This window comes from Geotrypetes seraphini, chromosome 6 (assembly GCF_902459505.1).
Source record: "Geotrypetes seraphini chromosome 6, aGeoSer1.1, whole genome shotgun sequence".
Lineage (NCBI taxonomy): Eukaryota > Metazoa > Chordata > Amphibia > Gymnophiona > Dermophiidae > Geotrypetes > Geotrypetes seraphini.
The window spans coordinates 92154070-92171063 of NC_047089.1; the positions used below are offsets into that span (position 1 = coordinate 92154070).

General features: G+C 45.9%; 1 protein-coding gene across 6 annotated transcripts in view; it reads right to left on the reverse strand.

Moving 5' to 3' along the window:
- The window catches only part of PIBF1 (progesterone immunomodulatory binding factor 1), a 302877-nt gene that overhangs the window by 226749 nt on the left and 59134 nt on the right, over positions 1-16994 (reverse strand). For all 6 annotated transcript variants that reach the window (XM_033947509.1, XM_033947506.1, XM_033947507.1 and 3 more), the window contains 3 exons: positions 14816-14935; positions 14278-14411; positions 13209-13317 (listed from right to left, as the gene is read on the reverse strand). In XM_033947509.1, coding sequence (XP_033803400.1) covers positions 13209-13317; positions 14278-14411; positions 14816-14935 — 363 coding nt within the window. The remainder of the gene's footprint in view (positions 1-13208; positions 13318-14277; positions 14412-14815; positions 14936-16994) is intronic.

Genomic DNA, 16994 nt, shown 5'->3' on the forward strand with positions numbered 1-16994 from the left:
ATCTATCCCGAATACGACTTTAAATACACCCTTGATAATCACTAAAAGCTGACACTTCAAAATAGAAGCCTGAATTTGTTCTTGTTATCAGTATCGTATTGCGCAGGAGCTGACATTCTACAAGTCGAATCCTCGTGTCATAAGCCGTTACACTTTCAAATTGTGTAAAAAAATAATAATACCCAGTTCATTTCTTTCCGATGGAATAGTAAACCTTACAGTCACATAAATAATTTCTCTGTTTCGTATATCTTTCTTTAAACAGAGTTGACATATCCACGTTGATTTAAAAAAAACTTTAGGTTTTAAACTTTAAACAACCTAAAAAAAAAAAAAAGGCTCGTATCTCACCATATATCCAGAAGAAACTTATGATGACATAGGTTGTTCAATTTGTAATAAAAATTCTTCCAACTTTTCTGGTTCTTGGAAATTTAATGTTTTATGATGATGAGCTCCGTCCTCACCCACTGGGCATCCTGTTACTATACCGTCCACCTATCCCTTGGTCCAATTCCTCTAACCTTGTCTTCGAGACCATAACTAATGCCTTTCTCAAATTCCAAAGATTACTAATCATCGGAGATGTTAATCTCCACCTTGACGACTCCACCAGCAAGGACACGATAGAATTCAATGACTTCCTCATCTCCCTAGGTTTCTCCCCCCCACATCCGCTCCTACTAATGAAAAAGGGCACACCCTAGACCTCATCCAGTTCCTCGACCTCACCGCTTATAAAACGTCTGCCGAAGACACCCGTTGGGAACACATCCTGTGGTCAGACCATCTCCTAGGGGGCCTTCTGCCTCCCCATCTTCATGTCTCATCTCGGATCCCCACCCCGATCCCCCAATTCTATTACCTTCCGGAAAAAAATTTTGAGCGATCTGTTCTGGACCAAATTCCTCAACCTCCTCCCCTCCATTCCCAAGCTTGCAGACTCTGAAAACAATTGGCACAACTGGATCGCCCTTTCCAAGTCCACCTACCACTCCCTCGCCCCCCAAACCACTAAATCCATCACCTATCCCCATAAAGCCCCTTGGTACCTTCCACTCCATAGAGACCTGAAACAAAAATGTCGAGCCTTAGAGCGAAAATGGAAAAAATCCAAATCCTCATCTGACAGACAGACCTGGAGAGTCAATATCAAACTCTACAACTCAATATTAAAAAAAGCAAGGAAGAACTTCTATGGAGACAAGATCTCCAAATCCAAAAACCAGAATGGCACATTGTTCAACATTTGGCGCTCCCTAACCACTAAAAATGACTCCACCCTTCTTTCCTCATCTCCTTCAGCCGAGGTCCTAGCAAAATTCTTCAATGATAAGATCTCTACCTTAAGGCGCTCCTTCCCGCCCGCAATCTTCTACAATTCTCTGGTGCCCCCCGAACCCAACCCCACCCTAGCTGCTCTCAACCCCATCCCTGCCGACAGATCCTGGACTGTCTTCGAGCTCATATCTGATTCTCAGACCCTTAAACTCTGCCTCAAGTTAAAAACATGCAACTGCATCCTGGACCCATTTCCCTCCTACCTATTTGAGAAAATCCCTGCACAGGCCATCACATCTCTTACCAAACTCATAAATTCTGCCCTATTATCAGGCCTATTCTCCACTGAAATGGGTCACATCGCATTGACCCCTTTACTGAAAAAAGCTGACCTAGACCCCTCCATACCATCCAACTACCGTCCAATAGCAAATATCCCTCTCCTCACCAAACTGCTCGAGTCTATCATATCTACCCAGCTCTCTTCCTACTTAGAAAGATTCTCCATCCTCTTACCTTACCAATATGGCTTCAGACCCAACTTTTGCACTGAAACCCTATTGGCCTCTCTAATCTCTAAGGTTCAGCAACTGCATTCTCGTAACAAGTTTGCTGTCCTTCTACAATTCGACCTCTCCGCAGCTTTTGACGTTGTCCACCACGACATTCTAATTTTCCAACTCTCCGAGATAGGCATTAGCTCCATAGTTCTTGATTGGTTCTCCAAATTCTTGCGCTCCCGCTCTTACATGGTTAACATGAGCGGCACCTCATCCTCCCCCTGGACCCCGACTTGTGGTGTCCCACAAGGCTCACCCCTCTCCCCAATCCTCTTTAACATTTACATGTCCTCCCTGAAACTACTCCAACTATCCTCCCTTGAAACTCTTTACACTTACGCTGATGACATCCTCGTCCTCCTTGAGACCGACTCGAACCTCACTAACCTCTCCACGAACATATCCTCATGCATAAAGAACCTCCAATCCTGGGCATTCACAATGCATATGAAACTAAACGAGTCCAAAACAAAACTCCTTTGGCTCGGCCCAAAATTAGACCATCTACCTTCCTCCATCCCATTGTCCTCCGGCCCCCCATTACAGCTCGAGTTATCAAGCAAAGTTCTGGGTGTCACCTTAGACTCTTCTCTATCCTTCAACGAACATCTCCAATCCCTGGTGAAGAAATGCTTCTTCAGCCTTCACATGCTAAGGAAAGTCAGACCCTATTTTCACCAAAAACACTTCACAGTCCTAGTACAATCCATCATCCTCTCCAGATTGGATTATTGCAATTCTATCTACCTCAGCCTAACCAAGAAAAGCCTCCACAGACTTCAGCGGATTCAGAACGCCGCAGCTAAGCTTGTTTTCGCGAAAAGCAAATTTGATCACGTCTCACCACTCCTGTCTAAGCTCCATTGGCTCCCAGTAATCCCCAGGATCCACTTCAAATGTGCGTGTCTGGCCTACAAGATCCTACATGGCATCCTTCCTGCCGTTATCCCTCTATCCTGGAACTCCCCAACCCCTACTTCCTCCAGATCCTCCCAAATTTTTAAACTATCCTTCCCTTCCATAAAGCACAGTTACTTACCGTAACAGGTGTTATCCAGGGACAGCAGGCATATATTCTCACATGTGGGTGACGTCATCTACGGAGCCCCGATGCGGAAGCATTTTCAAGCAAACTTGATTGAAGATTTAAGTTTGCTCTGCTGCTCCACGCATGCGTGCCTTCCTGCTCCACTAGGGGGTGCATCCCCTCGTGGTCTCCAGTTCACTTAACTAGCCAAGAAGCCAACCTCGGGGAGGTGGGCGGGTTGTGAGAATATATGCCTGCTGTCCCTGGATAACACCTGTTACGGTAAGTAACTGTGCTTTATCCCAGGACAAGCAGGCATGATATTCTCACATGTGGGTGACCTCCAAGCTTACTGAAGAGGGATGGAGGGAAGTTGGCAATTTAAGCAAATAGATTTCGCAATACCGATTGGCCGAACCGGCCATCGCTTCTGGACAGGGAGTCCAGACAGTAGTGGGAGGTGAAGGTATGAACCGAAGACCATGTGGCAGCCTTGCAGATTTCCTCAATGGGTGTGGACCTGAGGAACGCTACGGAGGCTGCCATCGCTCGGACTTTGTGTCCCGTTACTCGACCATGCAGTGCGAGACCAGTCTGAGCGTAGCAAAAGGAGATGCAATCGGCCAACCAGTTGGACAAGGTGCGTTTGGAAACTGGGTGGCCTAACCGGTTTGGGTCGAAGGACAGAAACAGTTGTGGGACTTTCCGGTGTGGCTGGGTGCGTTGGAGGTAAAAGGCCAACGCTCTTTTGCAGTCAAGAGTGTGGAGCGCCACTTCTCCGGGGTGAGAGTGGGGCTTGGGGAAAAACACGGGTAAGACGATGGACTGATTGAGATGGAAATCAGACACTACTTTAGGTAGGAACTTTGGATGGGTGCGGAGTACCACCTTGTCGTGATGGAATACCGTGAAGGGTGGGTCCGCTACCAGCGCTTGTAGCTCACTAACCCGCCGTGCGGAGGTGAGCGCGAGTAAGAAAATTACCTTCCAAGTGAGGAATTTTGGATGGCATTTGTCTAGTGGCTCAAATGGGGGTTTCATTAGTTGAGCCAGAACCACGTTAAGGTCCCAAACCACCGGGGGAGGTTTGAGAGGGGGTTGGACGTTCAGCAGGCCCTTCATGAAGCGAGTGACTAAGGGATGGAGCGAGAGGGCTTTCCCTTCCAGGGGCTGATGAAAGGCCGCAATCGCACTGAGGTGTACTCGAATGGAGTTGGTCTTTAGGCCGGAATGAGATAGTTGAAGTAGATAGTCAAGGACCAGGGGGACGGGGACCGACACCGGGTCCTGGCTGTGGGAGGAGCACCAGGTTGAGAATCTGGTCCATTTTTGGGAGTAGCAGGTTCTCGTCGAGGTTTTTCTGGAGGCCTCCAATATCTCCTTGACTGATTGAGACACGGGGAGAGCAGTCAGGGGGAGAGAAACCAAGCATTCAGATGAAGAGACTGAAGATTGGGATGTAACAGTGAACCCTGACCCTGTGACAGTAGAGAGGGAAACAGAGGCAGAGGCAGTGGATCTCTGACACTGAGTTGAAGTAGCAGGGAAAACCACGGCTGGCGTGGCCAGCGAGGGGCAATCAGGATCAGGGTGGCTTGTACTGTTTTCAGGTGGACAAGCGTCCGCAGTATCAGAGGAAACGGCGGGAACGCGTATAGGAACCTTCCCTCCCAGTCGAGGAGGAAGGCGTCGGCCTCGAGTCGGTCCGGGGAGTATATCCGGGAGCAGAAGAGAGGCAGCTTGTGATTGTGAGGGGACGCGAACAGGTCTATTTGAGGTGTCCCCCACCGTTCGAACACTCCTCGCAGGATCTGAGAGTGTAGTGACCACTCGTGTGGCTGGAGGAGACGGCTGAGTCTGTCCGCCAGGCAGTTTTGTTCTCCTTGTATGTACACCGCTCGAAGGAAGGTGTTGTTGGAGATTGCCCATTTCCAGAGGCGCAGGGCTTCCCGACAAAGGGGCCAAGACCCTGTCCCCCCTTGTTTGTTTACGTAGTACATCGCTACCTGGTTGTCGGTTCGGATGAGAACCACTCGGTCGTGGAGCAGATGTTGGAAGGCTACAGCTGCGAGATAGATGGCCCGAAGTTCTAGCACGTTGATGTGGCAGCGGCGGTCTTGTGCTGACCACATTCCTTGGGTGCGTAGGCCGTCCAGGTGGGCTCCCCAAGCGTACTCCGACGAGTCCGTGGTGAGTACCTTGCTGTGGGGTGGGGTGAGGAAGAGCAAACCTTTGGAAAGATTTGAAGAGTCGGCCCACCAGCGGAGCGATCGTTGCAATGAAGGAGTCACTGTCACTGAGTGGTCGATCGGGTCCCGGTCTTGACGCCATTGAGACGCCAGGGTCCATTGAGGGATTCTCAGATGGAGGCGGGCGAAGGGTGTGACATGGACGGTGGAGGCCATGTGGCCCAGAAGAGTCATCATCTGTCGAGCTGATACTGAGGTCAGCAGGGAGATCCTTCGGCTCAGACTTACTAACGCCTCCAGGCGCGGAGGGGGGAGGAAGGAACGGAGGCGAACCGTGTCCAGCGTGGCCCCGATGAACTGTAGGGACTGCGAGGGGCGTAGTTGAGATTTTGGGAAGTTTATTTCGAACCCCAGACTTTGTAGGTAGGTAATAGTCTGTTGGGTCGCTGAGATAACCCCTTCCCTGGACGGGGCTTTGATTAGCCAGTCGTCCAGGTAGGGGAATACCTGGAGGCCCTGGGAACGTAAGGTTGCTGCTACCACCACGAGGCACTTGGTGAAGATCCGAGGAGATGATGCTAGTCCGAAGGGGAGGACTCGGTATTGTAGGTGCCAGTCCCCTACTTGGAAGCGCAAGAACTTGCGGTGAGCGGGGTGCGGGGTGCACTGGGACATGTGTGTACGCCTCCTTGAGATCGAGGGAGCAGAGCCAGTCGCCCTCGTCGATCAGGGGGTAAAGTGTTGGTAGTGAGAGCATCCGAAACTTTTCCCGTACCAGGAATTTGTTGAGGCGTCTCAAGTCTAGTATTGGGCGTAGGTCTCCCGTTTTTTTCGGTACCAGGAAGTAGCGGGAGTAGAAGCCCTTCCCCCGTTGGTCGGGGGGAACCTTCTCCACTGCTCTCAGGCGAAGCAGGTCTCGAGCTTCGGAGAGGAGTAGGGGTAGCTGAGTCCGGTTGGGAGGGCAATTCCTTGGGGGGTTGTCCGGAGGAATGGCCCGAAAGTTGAGAGAGTACCCTGATGAGATCACGCCAAGGACCCATGCTTCCGACGTGATTTGTTCCCAGTGAGGGTAAAAAGCTTTGAGTCGACCTCCGATGGGAAGGTGGCCTGGGACTATGGCGGAGGGGGCCCGCCCCTTCCGCGTGTCCCGTCAAAAGGACGGGGATGGTTTGGTGGTCGCGGGCGGTTGGGACTTGGGCATGGCCCTGTGGTGGGCTTGCGGACGTCTGGGTGGGGGCCGCGAGAAAGCAGGGGTGGACTTTTGTGGGTAGCGGCGCGGAGGGGCCCTGTATGGCCTGGACGCTGGCGGTTTGGGCTTTTGCCGGACAAGGGAGGCAAACGAGCGTTCATGTTCGGAGAGGCGTTTTGTCGCCGCCTCGATAGTGTCATCGAACAATTCCTTTCCCACGCAGGGGAGGTTAGCCAACCGGTCCTGTAAGTTGGGGTCCATGTCGACCAGGCGCAGCCAGGCTAGTCGGCGCATGGCGACAGCGAAGGCTGCTTCTCTGGAGGAGAGTTCGAAGCCATCGTAGGCCGCGTGGAATAGATGAAGGCGCAGGTTGGAGAGGGACTCTAAGAGCAGGCCGAACGTTCCTTGCCGGGAGGCCGGTAGGTCAGTCTCAAAGGCTCTCAAAAGTCCAATGAGGTGTTTGAGGTATGATGTGAAGGTGAAAGTGTAGCTTTGCACCTTAGAGGCCATCATTGCGTTTTGGTATAGTCTCCTGCCGAACTTATTCAGGGTTCGGCCTTCTCGGCCTGGGGGGACCGCTGCTGAGACCCGGGACAGGTGAGCCTTTTTCAAGGAGGATTCTACTAGCAGCGATTGGTGGGAGAGCTGTGGTTGCTCGAATCCCGGGTAAGATACTGTGCGGTACTTGGCCTCCATTTTGGAGGGTACGGCCGTGATCATGTAGGGGGTCTCCAGGTTCCTGAAGAAGGCCTGTTGGAGTACCGGGTTGGGTGGTAAGCGAAGGGACTCTCTGGGCAGTGATGGCATATCCAGCTCCGCCAGGTACTCCTTAGAGTATCTGGAGTCGGACTGGAGGTCTAAGTCCAATGCGTGGCCCATGTCTTGGACAAAGCGAGTGAAGGATGGGCGAGATGTCCCCGGGGCCCCGTGCGGGGTCGGGGAACGAGACCTTCGTCGGGTGGAGAAGGATAGGGAGGCTTCCCTCGAGTATCGAGGTTCATGCTCTGATCCATGCTCCGAGACTGGGGAAGCACTGTGAGAGTGTTCCGGGGTTGTCGATCTTCGGCGTCTCGAGGAGCCCCTCGGAGACGATGCCGGGGTTAGGGGTACCGATCGATGTCGGATCGGTGACCTCGATCCGGACTCCCTCGGAGAATACGTCCGAGGGGGAGTTCGGAGGATGCGCGGGTTGGAGAGTGATAACTCAGCCACCCTTAGTGGTTCCGTACGAGGTGTGGGAGAACGGCCTCGTAGAGTTGGTGAACCTCGGGCCTTCTTGGAGGTACGGCGGTTCGAGGTTTCTGTCGTTCTAGCCCGACGTTTTGCCCCTCGGCGGTCTGCGGAGGGGGAACGTCTCGGGTGCCTCGGCGAGGAGTCCGAGGAGGATGGGATGCGGCGAGGATTGCGCATCCTTCCTCGAGGTTGTTCGGTGCGAGGCTCAGGCTGGTCTGGCACATTCGAGGTCGAGGCCGATTGAAACTGGGCCATTGCAGCGGACAGCTCCGACGTGATCATCGCTCGGAGTAGGTCCTGGAAGACGGGCACGGACAGCATCGAAGGCATGTCCACTGCCTCGGTGCGCTCCACCGGGGGCGACCTCGTATCAGAGTATTCCCGTGTGGTGGAGGCACGGCCCGAAGGCTTGGAGGGCTTAGACGGGGCTGTAAGCATGGGGCTTCCGCCATGCGTCGTCATTGTCCCCGAGGCTGGCTTCTTCGTTGCTACAGAACCTGAAGAGGGAAGAGGGGACTTACCCAGAGCCGAGGCTTTCTGTTGTCCCGAGGACTTCGGGGTCGAGTCTCGAGGCGATGCCGAGGTATCCGGGGCCGAGGTCAAGGCCGGGGCCGAGGCCGACCTCGAGGCCGAGGTGGAGGGTTGGTCCGGGGTGAAGAGGTCCGCCATGCGGGCTTTTCTTCGGCGGAGGGCCCTGTTTTGGAAAATAGCGTACTGGGGGCAGGAGTCGGTTGGGTGAGCCGCCCCCAGACAGAGGATGCACCTGCGATGCGGATCTGTGAGAGAAAGAAGCCGCTCGCACCGGGTGCACTTTTTAAAGCCAGTCAGAGGCCGGGACATTAAATCGAAAGTAGCCGCGGCTCGATTAGCCACGCGGCCACGGGGACCCGGAAGCCTCCGGGTCGTTGAAAACGAAGCAGGAATCAAGTAAGAAAGGTAAAGAATTCGCGCACAGCGACTTAATCGTGAAAAAACAAGAAAAAATCGCGGTGCTAGAAGGCAGTTGGGGCAGAGCCTGAAAAACACGGCTTCTAGGCTCGCGGAAAAATTTGAACTGGAGACCACGAGGGGATGCACCCCCTAGTGGAGTAGGAAGGCACGCATGCGTGGAGCAGCAGAGCAAACTTAAATCTTCAATCAAGTTTGCTTGAAAATGCTTCCGCATCGGGGCTCCGTAGATGACGTCACCCACATGTGAGAATATCATGCCTGCTTGTCCTGGGATAAAAGGTATTTCCCATGCAGGCAAACTTGGGTCATCCCTCCCCTTTAGAATCACTGAGATCTAGAATAACCTCACCTCCCCACTCCGAACCTCAAGCTCCCTCCAACTCTTCCGCAAACACCTAAAAACCTGGCTATTCTCAAAACTGTAACACTTCCCCCCTCTTAGGCCTCTCACCTTCCCCCTTTACACCTAACTCTTTAATCTCTCCACTGTAGTTCCTCTCTCATCCTTCTTCCTGTAAACTGTGCCGAGCTCCGCATTCGTGGAGATGGTGCGGTATATAAACCCAAGGTTTAGTTTAGTTTAGTTTATTTCCATAGGTAACCCTCATAATTGACGGGTATAGTAACCCGTATTTAGCTCCTACCGGTATACTTCTCAGCTGCGGTCTCAAATCTAGAAATCTTTTTCTTTTATTCGCGGTTGCTTTTGCAAAATCCGGCACTATATGTATGCATGCATCTTGGTACTTTAAGTTTTTAATCTCTTTTGTTAGCAAAAATATTTCAAATAACCTGTTGGTATCTTAAAAGCTTAAAAATTAAAGGACGTGGACCCACTTGTTTCTCTGTTCGCTTTGAGGAAACCCTGTGTGCTCGTTCAATTTCCAGGGGGAACTTTGTTTTCAGTGGCAGTAATTTAGGGAGGAGATTTTCTAAAAAGGAAATTGGGCTATTTTTCTTCCCCTCTTCCGGGAGCCCTAGGATTCGTAAATTGCTTCACCTTTCTCTGTTACAGCAGTCCTCCAGGTCCCGTGTAAGTATTTCTATCCTTTTCCGATCCATTTTGATTTGAAATATTTCTGCTTCAGTAACCTCAAATCTTTTTTCTAGGTGATCCGCTTTGAACTCAACCATTTCCATTGTTTCATTTAAAGTAGATATTTCTTCTTTAACCTCTTGTATTTTCCTTGAGTTATCTAGTACAATTTCCTTAATTTCTCGCAGCTCGAACATAATATCACTATCAGCTACATTCTCTTTAGGCAACGGCTGTTTTGAAGGGGTTGCCGGCTCTGGCTTCGATCGTTTTACGCTCCCCGTTGTTGAGAAAGTCGAATCAGCCTTAGCCTGTTTCCCCGAAGAAACAGAAAATTATCAAGACTTATATAACTTCAAAAGTCTGTCGGTGCGGAGCCTCTCGTTTACCCAACCATTCACGTGCACATCCAAGCCACGACTCTAGGATAGCATTTAGAATTCAGCAAAATAATTTTTTCTTTTCATGGAAAGATCTCTAAGTTTTGCTATTCTAATTGATTATTATATACAGAGCAATAGAAGGAGAAAGGGGAAACAGGATGAGGGATTTTATATACTGTGGCTACAGTCAAAACAATTTACATATTATATACAGGTACTTGGGGCAATGGAGGATTAAGCGACTTTCCAAGTTACAATTGGAATCGAGTCTGGTTTTTCAGGTTCTCAGGCAACTGCACAAATCATCCAAGTGAAAGGCTACCATTTTGTAATGCAAATCTGCACATGATTCCACACTCCCCCATCAGGGATGGGTCCCCGTTAAGGGTTACTGAGCCCAGACCCAAGGACTCAACAGTCATAACAGCCTACCTGTGCAGTCAGGTGGTTATGTTTATGTAACAGAAATCTATTTATAAGCTCTGCTGAAATCCGAAAGTTTACCATTTATTAATGCTCATGCCAATATATTATAATACTAATAGTAACTTGACCAAGCAAAATATGTTCTTTTCTTCCTTCTGCTGATATCTACACAAACTACATTTCGTACTCTATGCAAACAGCTTCCGTTTATGTCATTTCCAATATTCTCAATGCAGAAGGGTAAATAGTGGAGTTCCACAAGGGTCTGTGCTGGGACCGCTACTTTTTTTTTTTTTGGCAACTATTTTACAATGTTTTAGACATTTTAGTCTGATATGTACTTATGAATATTACATTGCTGAACATACAGACTGTGTACACTAGTGTTATAATAAGCTTTGGCATCCCTTTTTGGTCTATTTCTATTGTAATTCGCCTCCCGCTTGATTAACTGTCCATGGATATCCTTTACATTATTCTGTACTTTTTTACTTGTTTTGTGGATTGTTTATCTGGTGGGTATTTAGATTTACCTGCTATACTGATATGACAGCTCTTGCTCTGTTTTGCTTATTTCTAGAGGCAGTACCTTCAAAACAATATAAAAAGGATGGAGTCGGTCCAGAGGAAGGCTACTAAAATGGTGTGTGGTCTTCATGATAAAGAGACTTAAAGATCTTAATCTGTATACTTTGGAGGAAGGCGGCAGAGGGGAGATATGATAGACGTTTAAATGCCTATGTAATATAAATGTGCATGAGTCGAATCTCTTTCATTGAAAGGAAACCCTGCAATGAGAGGGCATAGGATGAAGTTAAGAGGTAATAGGCTACGGAGTAATCTAAGGAAATACTTTTTTACAGAAAAGGTGGTAGATTCATGGAACAGTCTCCCAGAAGAGGTGGTGGAGACAGAGACTGTGTGAATTCAAAAGGGCCTAGGAGAGGCACATAGGATCTCTCAGAGAGAGAAAGAGATAACGGTTACTGTGGATGGGCAGACTAGATGGACCATTTGGCCTTTATCTGCCATCATGTTTCTATGTGAGCTGTGCCGGTCTGGAGAGACACTTAAGAATTGAACTTTCTAAAGGCCTTCCTAGGTATCCAAAGCCTTACCTTGGGCCTCATTATCTAACATTCATATTTATACTGCTTTGTCTCTGAATCTCCTGCCACAACCAGAGACCTTCACCCTCCCTTACCAGTTAATAACTAATAGTGAAATATCACTTTTTCTGTGGACATGTATTTTTCTCTGGCCAGGCTCTGCATGTCTGCATATTTGATTGTTTACCCTGGTCAGGTCCTACCCCACCTGGGCTGGGAGGAGCAGGAGTAAAACTGCATTATGCACTAGTATTTCAGGAGTAGAGAGAATGTCTTAGGATCTTTTTTTATTATTTTTCCCCCTGATATTCCATCTCTGTGCACTGTGAAAATACAGTTGCAATCTCTGCAGGTGACCCTTCGTGTGTCCTCTCCTTGTGCACAGGTGATTAGAGACTGCCATGAATAATATCCATCTGAAACCAGAAGTTGTATGCTGCTGGCATCATATTAAAGGTATCTACTGTATCCTATTTCCTAGATGAACAAGTGAGTTTGCAGTTTAAGCACATTTGTCATTGAAAATACAAAAGAACCCACAAGTACAATCTAGATCACTTACAAAGAAAGATGACCTGATATCGCCCACAAGACAATGCAGTACAAATAATTCTGTACATGTAATCTGATTGAAAGTTTTATCAGGTTTCTAAAAAGCTAGGCAAAACTTTCCCACTTCTAAGGAGATAATATTTTGCATCTCCTCCTGGAATAAGCCACCTTGCAGACAAAATCTAGGCATTCTGTCTTATTTGAAAGGTTTTTAGTGTGGTTTAGTCCAGTGTTCTTCAACCACCGGTCCATGGACCGGTGCCGGTCCACAGAAATTTCCTGCCGGTCCAAAGGGCCAGCACGTGCATCAGGCCCAAAACAGTGTTCTTCAACCGTCGGTCCATGGTGCGACCGATGCGGCATTATCTTTGAGCCAGTTCCCTCTTCCTCACTGATTCAGTACACAACAAAGCCATGGGCAGTGGCTTCTACGCACATCCAGCGCCTGAACCGGAAGCCTTCTCTCTGACATTGCAACGTCAGAGGGAAGGCTTCCAGATGAGGCACGGGACGTGCAAGGAACTACTGCCCGCAGCTTTGTGCACTGCATCAGTGAGGAAGAGGGAGCCGGCTTGAAGATAATACCGGGGGCAGCATAAAATGGCCAGGCGGGAGCAGGCCAGAAGGTAAGGCATAGCATGGAGGGAGGGAGACAACAAAGGTTGGGGGGAATGATTTTATTTTTGAATTTAGTGATTGGATTATGTCAATTTTAAGAATTTATATCTGCTGTCAGTGTGCTTTATGTAGTTTAATTTTGTGATTAACCATTATGTATTGTTAATAAGATTATATTGTGTATCTGTGAAAAATGAATGGAAAAAATAGTGTTACAATTAGTACTATTATGGGGCGGGGCGGGGTCTGAGGTGGAGATTGGGTAGAGATGGGCGGGGTCTGGCCCACGACTTAGCCCATTGTTCTTCAACCGCCGGTCCATCAACCGATGCTGGTCCACAGAATAATTCTTTTATTTCTGCCGGTCCAAAGGTGTAAAAAGGTTGAAAAACACTGGTTTAGTCAACGGGAAAACAATCATGCCATGAGGAAATTAATTTTTTAGAAAACTTAAGAAAAAAAGTAGCTTATGCTTATCTTTCTGTAAAGGGTCAAAAGACCTTTTCTCAACTTTAGAGGCTAAATTCATTCACTGTCAGATAGTTTTGTGACAGAAGAACAATTTGTATTAAATAGGTGCCTAGCTTTCTAAATACAAACTAGACATGTAGTCAACTAGACATGTAGAAAGATATCTATTTGGTCTAAGCTCACCTCTTTCAACAAGTCATTTCTCTCTTTGGTTTGCGCAGCGTGTGAAGCCTCTAATATTTCAAATCTCCTTCTGAAATCTGAAACTTCAAAGTCAAGAGCATCTCGTTCCCTGAAACAGTTATTATAGTTGATAAACATTTATATACCATCAGTATTTTTTTTCTTCAAATATATTTATTGAAGCTTCAAATGCAAAAAATTAAATTTAATAACACAGGACTCGACAAATTCTAAATGCCAGGTCATCATGGTGACTAGAAATTTGTCCTTGGTGCCTTGGATTTTTTTTGACTGTTTAAAAGTGTGTTCAGCAGGAAACTCCTCTTCTTTATTTTGTACAACTCTGCTTTAAGTCTGAGCTACATGATACAAGAATTCTTGCGTCGGTCTCAAATCTTGGAAGCTCAGTGTGAGAGCTCCTACAGTAGGTGGCTCAGACTTGTACAGATCCGCATGAAGAATGGAAGAGGAAATTCATATTACCAATGGCAATCACGGACAGCAGGATAACAAATAGTTCCAAAGATTGTAGGTCCAATCTGTAGGCCTAGAGAGTGTGTTTACTCTGAATCATTATTGACAGAGTGTTCACACAACAATATTTAAAGAACTCTTACATTCTAATTATCTGCGGTTTCATTTTTTGTCATTTTACTTCCTTGTAAATAAATCTGCTTTTAATTTTATTATTTGGGACTTGTGTTGGTTGGTTGTCAGTGTGTTTCTGATTTGCTCCTACAGCCCCATGTTCTTATGTATCTAAAACCTTCTTACTGACACCAGGCTTTGAGCCACTTACTAAACTTCTCTACACATCTTACACCACCCCCATCCCTCAATTACCTGCTTTTTTCATTTTAACCCCAGATTGCAACTTCCACAAAGTTAATCATTTGTATACTACGCAACTCTCACCTCCCACAAACCATTCTTCTCTGTTTACTTTGTCTTCTGCTTATCTTTCTTCCTTCCACTTATTTATAAATAAGTGCCTACCCACCCACTATTCTAGGCAAGAAACAACTCAAAATCAAAAGGACACCTTGGGAAGCATAAAGCATATACTTACGTTTTCACTTTATCATAGTTTTCCTGTTTATAGTCACCTCGCTGGATCAATTGCTTTGTATCTGCTAGTTCAAGTGCCAAACGCTGACACCTAACTTCAAGATCCGAACGACTTCTTCTTTCATCTTCATAACTCTAGAATAGACGTATATAAGAACATAAACGCTCTACTGGATCAGACCAAAGGTCTATCAAACCTAGCATCACATCCCCAACAATAGTCATTCCAGGTCACAAAAAAAAATGAACTTCCTGTTTTACTGAAATGGTTCCTCTCTTGACTAAATGAGAAATGAACATATTATCCAGTTAAAAACATGGTAATTTACCTTGACTTTTATTGGGATTGAACTCATTTCCTTTAATCTGAAACCATCTCTCTACTACATTCTAAGCTATATTAAAATGTATTTGTTGTTTTGGCTTAACCTGTTTTGGGTTGTTTATATATTGTCTATATTGTGAATCTCTTGTGCGACCTGAATACTTCACAGAAAGAACATAAATAAAATAAATAAATGTATGCAGTTAATACAGACCCCCATAAGAATCTTTAACTGTTGTTGGTAGCTGTTTAATTCTTCCGTTAAGTTTTTCCTTTTCATTTGAAGATCAATTATTTCTTTTCGCAGTGGCTGTACAACTGCATAGAATCTGATCTAAGAACAGAAATACAACGTAATCAATTAAAATAAGCAAATAAATCATGTCTTAAGTTCTTAATGTTTGATTGAAATTTTTACAACACATATAATCCCCCCAAATAATCAAAGTATTCATTTACAATGCAGGTCAGTGAAACCCCACTCAACCCAACAGAAACTCCATTAGAAACACATCCGTTTTTTGATGATATTAGGCTCTTTTTCCTCACTGACATACCAAATAGTACTGTATCATAAGATAATGCCACATGCTTTTCCAATAAACAATTTACTTGATCCCAAATTGAGTTCCAAAAGGCTAAGATAAAGGGACAATAAAACAAAAGATGATCTAAAGTCCCTACTTCAAGATTACAGTGCCAACATCTATTAGACTTTGAACTATTTAACTTTTGTAGTCTAACTGGGGTCCAAAACGCTCTATGCAAAAGAAAAAAACAAGTATCACCAAATAACAATAAACTTTTATTGATAATGACAGGAGTCGCCATTCAGCATATCACAAGTAATTGGAAAAATTACAGTAGACTCAATTATAATTTCTGGTGGAACTCATTATGTCACATATCTAAAATGGAAAGAACAATAGCTATAAAACAAGGGAACTATAAGAAATTTAACAAAATTTGGGAGCCATTAACTTCTTATTGTAATGGGTAAACACCATTTTCTATTGAAATTTACACCGTCTAATGTTTGGGGGGGGGAAGTATATTTTTTATTATTCATATTGGGAAAATAATAGAGGAATGATGGGAGAGGAGGGTGGTAATTTTATGTATTGTAAGATAAATTAGAAAGATTGACAAATGATGTGTTTAATTGCATTGTTTTATTGTTTGTACACTTGATGTAAGATTGAAAATGAATAAAGAATTAAAAAAAAAAAAAAAGGAAACATCAGTTTAAATACCCTTTTCTAAGAAAACCCATAAAATGGACCATCTGGGGACAAATTTGTCATATCTACCTTTGCATTCAGCTATAGTGATCTCATATTTATAGATTAAACAAAGAAAATTCCACCCAAAATGAACACTGAGGTGGTTAGCATGCTTCCAGTTCTTAAGGATGAGCTGGAGTCCTATGGCTTAACATTATATTATATAAACCTCTATCCTTCTCCAAAGAAACGAGACAGGCGTGAAAAAAAAGTAACTGGTAAGACAAGTCTGCCTGGAGTTTAAAAACTGAACAAATCTTAGACCATACCTGTTGCCAAAAAGAAAGAACTAGAGGACAATAAAAAAGCATATGGTCCAAAGTGCCTACCTAAGCATAACAAGACCAGCATTGGTTCATAGATATCAACTTTAGTCACTGTGGTTTCCCTGGAGTCCATGGCATTCTATGAGCATTGAAAGATATAGTGGCGATAGAAAAGGTTCAAAGAAGAGTGACAAAGATGGAAAAGGGGATGGAACTCCTCTTGTATGAGGAAAGAATAAAATGGTTAGGGCTCTTCAGCTTGGAAAAGAGACTGCTGAGGGGAGATATGATTGAAGTCTACAAAATCCTGAGTGGAGTAGAACGGGTACAAGTGGATCGATTTTTCACTCCGTCAAAAATTACAATGACTAGGGGACATTCGATTAAGTTACATGGAAATACTTTTAAAACCAATAGGAATAAAAAAAATTTCACTCAGAGAATAGTTAAGCTCTGGAATGCGTTGCCAGAGGATGTGGTAAGAGCAGATAGCGTAGCTGGTTTTAAGAAAGGTTTGGACAAGTTCCTGGAGGAACAGTCCATAGTCTGTTATTGAGACTGCTTGCCCTGTATCGGTAGCATGGAATATTGCTACTCCTTGAGTTTGGGCCAGGTACTAGTGACCTGGATTGGCCACTGTGAGAATGGGCTACTGGGCTTGACAGACCATTGGTCTGACCCAGTAAGGCTATTCTTATGTTCTTATGATTGCGTTATGAATGCTGAAGAACAACATAAAACCATTTGAATCCAAAATGATTCCCAGTCTTCCTCCGATAATTGCACTTTGATTTCATGTTCCCATATAGATTTAAGGGCAGACAACATTTGTGCCTTGTAGGAA